This window comes from Glycine max, chromosome 20, assembly GCF_000004515.6.
Source record: "Glycine max cultivar Williams 82 chromosome 20, Glycine_max_v4.0, whole genome shotgun sequence".
Classification (NCBI taxonomy): domain Eukaryota; kingdom Viridiplantae; phylum Streptophyta; class Magnoliopsida; order Fabales; family Fabaceae; genus Glycine; species Glycine max.
The window spans coordinates 46,257,871-46,268,333 of record NC_038256.2 but is presented as its reverse complement, the minus strand read 5'-3'; the positions used below and the strand labels follow the sequence as shown (position 1 = coordinate 46,268,333).

Genomic DNA, 10,463 nt, shown 5'->3' with positions numbered 1-10,463 from the left:
GTCAACTTGAGACAAAAACATTAAGCAAGTTTCTATTAACAAGGGGTGGAACATACTCAGACAAATTGATGCCACGGTTAACATCACCAGTAACTGAATTTGTCCGAGAAAGCTGACCTCCAAAAACAAATTTGCCAGCAGGAAGAGACTCAGCAAAAACTACACGATCAAAAATCAAGGCCACTGCTTGCCTGAAGGTAGCTGCTGCAGTACTGCAAAATAATTGCATAAGAACACATACAGATACAACAACAACAAAGCCTTATCCCACTAGGTGAGGTCGGCTAGATATATACATCACTAAAAACATAAAGTATCTGATGAAGGATATGATGTTAACATGGACAAAAGGTCACCATAGAGAAAAGTTAGCTGAATCACAACACAACATATATTTTTTTTTTTTGCTCAGCAAAAATCAATATTATATATGATATCCAGTACTAGGTGTACTGAAAAAACAAAGATAAAAGCAATACAAATACAGTCTGCACCCCATTAGGAGAGACCGTAGGCAGCCCCCCAAAGAACAAACCCATCCCCTCTAGGAAAAAACATCCTTTAAATTGGTTGACCAGAAAGTAAAGTGCAGGTTGAAGTCCTTCTCCACACATTTTAGCCAGGACCAGGTATGGAACAAGGCATCATCCATGACCTTTTCAGGATTGAACGGCTGGTTCTTGAAAAGCATGGCGTTTCTATGATACCAAATGGAGAAGGACAGGGCTAGCCACAGAAATTCCCATCTTTTGATTGTCCTAGCTTTGCTGTTCCACTGGGTGAATTGTAAAAAGTGGTTCTTTGGATCCATGGAATGAGGACCCACTCTATTAACCCACCTCATTGTCTCCCACCAAAGAGTCCTAGTCTTTTCACAGTTGAACATAAGGTGATAAATCGATTCTTCTTCTTGGTCACATAAAGGGCAGCTATAAGAAGGCATTGTGACCTGTCTCTTTCTGAGATTATCCCTAGTGGGAAGTCTGTTTTTGAAAAATCTCCAAGAAAATGCACTCACTTTTGGAGGAATTTTCAATTTCCACATACGATTAAGAACCATGTCCTCACTAACATTATGGTGAGACTCCTGCAGCACTTTGTAGGCAGATTTTGTTGAAAATATTCCATTAGTGTCTGGCTTCCACCAAAGGAAATCTCTGCTGGACTGTTGAATGAGAGCAGAATCAATCTCAGCTAGGAAATCAGCTGCCACTTGAATTTCATGATCAAAAAAGTCCCTTCTCCATGATAGCTTCCATTCCCACCTACCTTCCACATAATCTCCCATAGAATTGATTGGTGAATTCTGCTGTTTACTGATCAAATATAATTGGGGATATTTTCCTTGGAGATTGCAATTTCCTTCCATCCATTTATCCTTCCAGAATCTGATACTGGACCCCTTTCCTACCCTCCATATTAAATTATCAATAAAGCAGTCCTTGTGATGCTGCTGAAATATGCACTTCAAGTCCTGCCACCATTGGGAGGTGAAGTTCCTCCTTGTACCAGAAGTCAACTCCTTCCACCCACCATACTTAGATATTAGGATTCTAGCCCACGGTTGGTCATGATTATTAGCCAGATGCCACCCCCATTTGCCAAGTAAAGCTTCATTAAATAGAGATAGGTCTTTAATCCCTAGACCCCCTTTGTTCTTAGGAAGACAAACTTTGCTCCACTTCACCCAAGGAATTTTTTTGGCCTCTTGGTGACCTCCCCACAGAAAATTTCTCTGTATGGAGACAATTTTTTGAACCACTTTTTTGGGGATCCTAAAGAAGGATAGAAGGTAAATAGGTAGGGCTGAGAGGACAGAGTTGATAAGGGTGATTCTGCCCCCCATAGACAGAGTTCTTTGCTTCCATGTTGCAAGTTTAGCTTCAAACTTCGTTACAATGGGCTGCCACACGATCCAGCTCTTAGAGGATACCCCAACTGGAATTCCAAGGTAAATAAAAGGAAAGTCCATAGTATTGCAATTAAGGAATAAGGCAGCTTCCCTGCACCAGCTTACAGATCTACCCAAGCAACCAAAGTGACTTTTAGAGTAGTTTATCTTGAGGCCAGATGCCTCCTCAAAGCACCTTAGAACACATTTTAAGGTCCTAACATTATGCTTAGTTGCATCTCCAAAAAACAGGGTATCATCAGCATATTGGAGGATGTTCACTTCTTCTTTTAAAGATCCCACAAGGTAGCTGCTAAACAGATTCTTGGACACAGCTGACCTCATCAAACCCGTAAGACCTTCCGCTACAATATTGAAGAGGAAAGGTGCAAGGGGATCACCTTGCCTTAGACCTCTCTTAGGGGTAAACTCCTTAGATGGACTCCCATTAACTAAAATGGATATGGTTGCAGTAGAAAGGACTCCTTAGATGGACTCCTCAAAGCACCTTAGAACACATTTTAAGGTCCTAACATTATGCTTAGTTGCATCTCCAAAAAACAGGGTATCATCAGCATATTGGAGGATGTTCACTTCTTCTTTTAAAGATCCCACAAGGTAGCTGCTAAACAGATTCTTGGACACAGCTGACCTCATCAAACCCGTAAGACCTTCCGCTACAATATTGAAGAGGAAAGGTGCAAGGGGATCACCTTGCCTTAGACCTCTCTTAGGGGTAAACTCCTTAGATGGACTCCCATTAACTAAAATGGATATGGTTGCAGTAGAAAGGCATCCATTTATCCATTTCCTCCACCTTTCACAAAAACCCATCCTCATGAGCATGTAGTCAAGAAAGCCCCAAGAAACCGAGTCATAGGCCTTCTCAAAGTCCACTTTGAAGACCATGCAAGGTTTATTTCTAGATTTGGCCTCAGCTATAGCCTCATTAGCAATAAGGACACCATGAAGAATGTGTCTCCCCTTCATAAAAGCCGTTTGCCTTTCATCTATAAGGTTAGGTAAAACAGCAGCCAGCCTCTTTGCCAAAACTTTTGCCACAATTTTATAGACACACCCTATGAGGGAGATGGGTCTATAATCATTGAAAGATTGAGGTTCATTAATCTTTGGAATGAGGGCTATAAAGGAAGCATTAGTTCCTTTTGGGAAGGATCACAACATATATATATATATATATATATATATATATATAGAGAGAGAGAGAGAGAGAGAGAGAGATCGTACTTCCGCACACTATCAGAAGATCGAGTGTTTTCAAGAAGCCTGAGACAGATGCCAAGAGCTTGAGACATGGTATCCTGAAATTAACAAAATACAAGCAAGTCAGACACATATTAAAAGGTATTTCCAATCTATTTATCTTTCGAAGAAAAAAAAAAATTGAAATTGAACACCACTGGGACAGCAAAATATAATAAAGCCACCCTCCCGTATCATTTTCTTAACAGTATTTTCTTTCAGTACTCACATAACAAATGGGGCCATTTGGCAGGATGCTGCACCACATAGTTTGTTCAACCCCCAATTCTCAAAAGACCCAGGTGAATAAAAAATCTAACCTTAAAATCAAACTATACATCTTTTGATAAAGATGTAATATCATTATACTTTGTCTTTCTATTGACAAAAGCATACAGAATCAACACACAAAAAAACAATGAATTACCATTTAACCTACCGCTTAAATTGGGCAGTTTCTGCAATAAATCTATTTTTTCTTGTATTTCTGGTCCAGTCTAGGGATATTTACGGGTCGGGTCGGGTTTGGCTAATCCCGTTACCCGATCACAATTTTGCAGGTTGGGTTAGGTCAGGATTGTGCAATTTTATTGACAGACCTAATCCAAACCAACTTGATCATAAATGGGTTGGGTTAACCGGATCTGAATATTTAACAAAGAAAACAATTAGAACAATAATTTGTTTTTGCTTAGAGCTTTATAAGTATATAATGACTAAATGCACTCATAAAAGACCAAATTGTGACAATATTTGACTAATAATGATTTTAATACTAATACATTATTTTTATTTTAGATAGAAATAAAATAAAAATAATGAGTGCTGAGAGAGAATGAGTAGAGAGAGAAACAGTGGGTGGGAGAGAGTTAGGAGCAGAGGTAAGGCAATAGAGAGGGATAGAGTGAGCTTCAATGAGGATCCTCGATGGACACACGCCGGAAACAGGGATGGACAACAGCAAGGCTACAATCGAGCAAATTGGAGGGACAAGAAGGACATATCATCCTTCTATTTCACACGATTTTCTGAGGATGTCACAGAGAAGGACCTGTGGTACCATTTCAAGAAGTGGGGTGATGTGAGGGAGACTTTCATCTCTAAACAAAAAAACAAGAACGGAAGGAGATACGGGTTTGCTAGATTCAAAGGAGTAAAGGACGTGCATAAGCTAGAAAGGCAACTGGATCAGATTGTCATCGGTGGTCAGAAGTTGTATGTTAACATACCCAAAATGGGAGAGAGATGGCGAGAAAGGTAGCCAGAAACATGCGCAGTTCTAGGCAAAGGAAGGAAACATACAACGATCACCACAGCCGTGTTGCCTCACTATCATCAGTATACCTTGACATACCACTGAACGACAAGAAATGGTTCACTGAAGCTTGGGTAAGGCGTTTGAAAAACCTTGCATGGTTTGATAGAGTCGAAGACGACCCATTGTGGGATTTTGGAGCAGACATAACTCCAAAGTACATGGGGGATGACATGATACTGTTACTTGGGCTCACGGATGCCAAAGCAGAATGAATGATGCAGGGGGAAGTGGATGGAGAAGAGTCCTTGTTCTACTCCTTGGAGAAATGGAATCCAGCCTACGTACGGGTCACAGACTAGCTTGGGTCCAGTGCTGGGGCATTTCGCTACTAGCCTGGGAGACGACATACATCCAGAAGATTTTGGCTGCCATCGGGGATATGGTGGAGGTCGATGACGATGTCGACAAGGTTCGGAAGGTGGACAGAGCAAAGGTGCTCATTCGCACACCATGGAGCCCTACAATCCAACACACGATAAGTGTATACATAGGTGGGGGGAGGTGTACAAGGTACAGGTAATGGAAGAATGCAGCCAAAGCACCGAGACATGTCATTGCCGGCGTAGGAGTGCGCTGTGGTCGTCGGATGAAATCGAGTCCGACGAGAGTTGTTGTGGAACCCCGGTATCAGGAACAAGATACGCGTCATACAGGGATGACGAGGCGCAAGTCATAACGTTGCCGACAAACATGGCTGACCCACGACGGACCTCCTTCGTGACCAATGCCGGGAGAGACGACCATGGGACCGCGGCTTTACTCAGTGGTTTAATGACACAAAATAGACCATTGGGTAACCACATTAACCCACGAACACAGCACCACAGTCCGACAAGGGGCAGAACGGCTACCATCGCAGACCAGGATGACGAACAGGTGGCGCGTCACGGGTTGGTGGCAAAAAAGACCAACCCAGTCCAAGAAAGATGCAAAAAGAATGGGGTGCAAGTTGTCGGGAGTGATGATTCATTTGAGGAGGAGAGCTTCGTTCACAAAATGGGAAATATAGCAGCTGGAAAAGAAGATGACGTGGCAGGGGCGCAGGCTTTTTCTGGGGAGAAGACACGTGACCTACAGCTGGATGGAGGAGAGGGTAATAGTGGGTTGGGCTTTCCTGTCCACACCCCCCCTAAAGCAAAAGGTCATTTTAGTACCAGCCCACAAATAAAAAAGAATGCACTCAGCAGCGATTAGAAGGTCTACTCTCGAACCAGGAGGTGTCAAAAGCAATTTAAATTGGGCTTTTCAAACGAGGAACATAATGGCACAACTTCACAAATAAATCTAAGGAGCATACAGCACCAACACATGGGGGTTAAAGACAACAGTGAAGTAGCCCATAGTGAGCCCAATGTTCCAAAGGCATGCACACCAGTACAACATGAATTGGAGGATGACAATACAGGGAATAATCAGTTGGAGGAGGCAACAATTATATGGAACATGGCTAAAGAGTTGGGAGCAACATGTGGACCAAAATAGGGGGAGATAATTGATAAAATAAGGGCAATGGAGGAAAGAGATAGAAAGGAGGCAGAGAGATTGGGAAATAGAAGTCATACCCATGAATATTATATCATACAGTGTCAGAGGTTTAGGGAGGGGGGTAAAATGGATTGCAATAAGGAGAATGGTCAAGAAAGAACAAATAGATATGATCTGTATCGAAGAGACAAAGAAGGAGAACATTGATAAGAGAAAATGTCAAGCATTGTGGTGGGACCTTGAAGTAAGATGGGAAGTGCAGCCTGCATCTAACACTGCAGGAGGGATATTATGCGTGTGGAGTGAAGAAACTTTCAAGTTACAAAGCAAAGTCATTGGCAGAGGTTTCATTTTGCTGGTAGGTCAATGGCTTAAGGAGGCTCAGCAAGTCCATATTGTCAGCATTTACTCACCATGTGACATTCACAATAAAAGAAGCCTATGGGAAGATATCAAGCAGCTGAGAAATTCACACAATGGGGGACTATGGTGCATCTTGGGTGATTTCAATAATGTTAGAAACCCATCAGAGAGGCTGGGTCACTGTCAGAGGGGAGAAGGGGATAATAGTATCAAGGAGTTTAATGACTGGATTGAAGAAATGGAGGTTGATGATGCGCCATGGGTTGGAAGAAAATTTACTTGGTTCAGACCGAATGGACAGGTTTTTAGTATCTCATGAATGGATTGCTAAATGGCCTGCAACCACCCAATACACTTTGAATAGAAACTTCTCTGATCATTGTCCAATTATGCTCAATTCGAAGTTTATAGATTGGGGACCCAAACCTTTTAGGGTTCTTGATTGTTGGCTTCTAGACAGCTCATTCAACAGAACCGTGCATGAATGTTGGACATCCACTCAGCAAAGTGGGTGGAGAGGGTATGTGCTTAAAGAAAAAATAAAACAACTCAAAGTAAGATTAAAGGATTGGAATAAGGAACACTATGGGGACACCTCTAAGAAGGTCAAGCAGATTCAGGAGGAGTTAAATTGGTGGCCTTGCAAAGAAATTTTTTGTGGGGGGGGGGGGGGGGGGGGAAGATCAAAAAAAAAAAAAAAACCCCTGGGGGGAGGGGAAAGATATTTGGCCCCCCCCCAGGGAGGGGGCCTCCTGGGCTCTGCTATTCCTTAATTTCACCCCACCTTTGTGGGTCCAATGGTATAGGCTTTTATCCCTCTAATCTGAATCAGTTGTGGGCCAGAATCTTAATATCCAAATATGGAGGTTGGTCAGAACTTAGTCATGGCAGAGACAAAGCCTGGCATTCCCAGTGGTGGAGGGACCTCAGAAAGCTAAATCAGCAGCCTGAGTTTAGCTCTATACATCAGCAGATGGTATGGAAGGTCAAGTGTGGGGATAAAATTAAATTCTGGAAAGATAAATGGTTGGGGGATGATTGTAATCTTGAACAGCAGTATAATCAGCTGTTCATGATTAGTGGACAGCAGAATAGTACCATCTCGACAATGGGAAGCTTTTATCAGGGTAATTGGTGTTGGGATTTAAAGTGGAGGAGGAATTTATTTGACTATGAACAAGATGTAGTTGTGGCTTTTATGGAAGCAATTAATGCTACACAAATTCAGACTCATCTGGAGGATATCATGGTGTGGAAAGCTGATCCCTGTGGTGTGTATTCCACTAAGTCAGCTTATAGAATATTGATGACCAGTAATAGACAAATTCCAGAGGCAAATATCTTCAAGACAATTTGGAAGCTGAAAATCCCCCCAAGGGCTACGGTTTTCTCTTGGAGACTTATTAAAGATAGATTACCCACTAGATATAACCTCCTTAGAAGAAATGTGCCCATTCAGGAATATGAATGCCCTCTCTGTGGGTATGATCAAGACTTGTTAGAGAATCAGCTATGATTCGTACTTATACAAATATGTATCGATTTAGTACCTCTGGTACTTATTAATGAATATATTATATTTTTGGCTGATCAAAAAAAAAAAAAAGAGGAGGCTGGCCACTTGTTTTTCAATTGTAAAATGACCAGAGGTTTATGGTGGGAATCCTTGAGGTGGAACCAGATGGTAGGACCACTTTCAGCTTCTCCAGCAACTCACTTTGTCCAATTCAGTGATGGCTTTGGTGCGGGGAGAAAACATACTCGTTGGTGTGGATGGTGGATTGCATTAACTAGTTCCATATGGCAGCATAGGAATCTATTGATATTCCAGGGCAATCACTTTGAACCTTCCAAAGTGATGGATGATGCTTTATTCCTAGTATGGTCATGGTTAAAAATCAGAGAGAATTTTAGTACTTCTTTCAACCACTGGTCTTCCAACCTTGTGGAGTATTTTGGTTAATATGGGTTGGGTATAGCTATCCTATGTGGTGGGGTCAGTGTTGGGTTTCCTTTTGTTTTGGAGGGTGTCACTGTAGGTGTCTTGTACTCATGTATATTTCACCAGTACCACTGGTACTGCTGTACTTTTTATTAATAATATATATTTTCTGCCTTCCAAAAAAAAATTCTCTCAAGATTCTATTAACCTGTTTTACAAAGGGATTAGGACCCTCATTCAACTTCAAGCATAGGTATTGTATTTCCTTTCTTTTTTTGGCTCTCCACCCTTTGGTGTTATTTTTCTAATTGAATCTTCTTTTCAGAAAAGAAAAAAGAAAAAAAAAACATTGATGTTGTAATTTAATCTCAAAAAGAATAATCCTTATATTTAAAACAATTTGTTATGAAGGCATTGGTCAATCCATGTAGCCAATCCAACCTAGCGGAATAAGGCAATGTTGTTGTTGTATTGCCTTATTAAATAATTCTAATGAGACCCGTAGCTAAGCAGCTTTAACTCAATCAACCCAACATGTTCTTGATAGAGTTAAAATATAGGATAAGGTTCAATCCCTCCAACCAATCTGAATGTGTTAACTGTATCACACAGTACATGTCACACTATATAATCCTTATTTAGGTCTATAAGTCTATTACATATTTTATTGAATAAGTCAATAAGATCAATATATTATATTTAACAGAGTACAGTCAGCTTACCGGACAACTCCCAGGTCCAGCTACAATGCAGTTTATATACAGTAAACAATAAGACACATAGTTCACGTAGATGAAACTTACCTCGTTTTCAGGGTGTAAACGTGATTGAAATATTATTGATATTGTTTGAAGGGTCTTGAGCTGAACACCCTCATCCGCCATTTCAGCATGCTGCACAGGCCATGGGGGACAAGAAAGAGAAAGATGGGCAGGTTATTGATGCATGAGTTAGCCTTCCCACTAGAATGAAACTAAAACATAATGTACCAGCTCTTGCATAAATCAACAAAAATTAAACCTAAACAGAGAATTGAAGTGACAAGATTTGAAAGTCTCTATAACCAAATATAGCAAAGGCCACACAAACAAACACTATGATATAATCAATATGGCCAAAGAGTTGAAAGTAACGTCCAGCTGAATGTTTTTAAACCATCATGTTTTCTAGCTAAACTGGTTATCTGAGATTACATCTTTCAGTGTAGATAAAATCTCCCTTAGAGCGGATGGAGAAACAGCATCATGAGATATCAGTTTCTGCAGACATGAAAGTCCAATAACGCTAAGCTTGACTGTCCGGACCTCACACGCCATTAAAAAGATTCGTAATATGTCATCATTATGTGCAATTTCACTAGGACTCGACAATGTACGAAGCTGCAAGTGAATAATAAGAAGTGTAAAGGTTTTATTGTAGCCATTATTTTATCTAGAAGATAAACAAAAAACAAAAAAAAAAAACGCACATACAAGTATCTTTCTAAAATTTCTTATTATCAGTATCATTACACTTCTACATGCTTCCTTGACATTGTGATTCGAGCATCATTCAAAATAAAAAAAAAATAAAATAAATAACATGTTCTCATTTTCCGAGTATCCAAGCGCGAAGCATTGAGGTTACTTCAAACTAACTCCAACATTTCAATCCAGTGACACCATTTCAATAGTTGTGATGATCTACTAGCCTATAAGTGGAAATTGAAATTCATACAGCCACATTTTCTTCCTTTAAAATCAGTTCCAAAATCGAATCGCAAAGCAGAAGCATCTCGGAGGTCACAAAGAGCTAAAACCAGATGCAGTTGAAAAGCACTGAAGGGAAATGAAACATGAGCGGCGAAGAGTAACCTTGAGGATGGCGTGCTCTGCGCCGTCTTTAACAGTGGGATAGCGACGGCGAGCTTCGGCGGAGAGAGCGCGAAGGTCGGATTCCAAGACTGCCATGAAAGCCATCTCGGAATTGCGTCGAAGGAGTGAAGACTCCTGTCACCGTGATCGATTGATGTCAAGTTTCACCACACGGGGACGTAGATCTTGTGCCCGGGAGAGGCATAGATCCGCTACGCTGAAAGCCACACGTGTGAAGTGGAGAACATGGATCGATGGCTAATACATGTTCGAAGCCCATTACGATCGTTGCTTCCTGCACCCCACATTTTGCTACCTGTACTCCCATAGTTTTTATATTCCCACGTT

The 10,463-nt window shown here is 41.1% G+C and overlaps 1 protein-coding gene across 4 annotated transcripts in view; it reads right to left on the bottom strand.

Annotated features, from left to right (window-relative positions):
- LOC100777257 (protein MON2 homolog) overlaps positions 1 to 10,463 on the bottom strand; it is a 41,475-nt gene extending 31,012 nt beyond the window's left edge. Inside the window, exons 1-5 of one of the 4 annotated variants that reach the window (XR_420424.4) lie at positions 10,116 to 10,457; positions 9,456 to 9,641; positions 9,066 to 9,155; positions 3,140 to 3,213; positions 57 to 212 (exon numbers count right to left, since the gene is read on the bottom strand). Coding sequence is in view for 3 of the 4 variants with exons in the window: in XM_006606419.4 (XP_006606482.1) it covers positions 57 to 212; positions 3,140 to 3,213; positions 9,066 to 9,155; positions 9,456 to 9,641; positions 10,116 to 10,220 (611 nt within the window). In the remaining variant the exon portion in view is untranslated. Of the gene's footprint in view, positions 1 to 56; positions 213 to 3,139; positions 3,214 to 9,065; positions 9,156 to 9,455; positions 9,642 to 10,115 lie in introns of all 4 variants that reach the window. The other 3 variants (XM_006606419.4, XM_006606420.4, XM_014772655.3) reach the window with 3 other exon arrangements.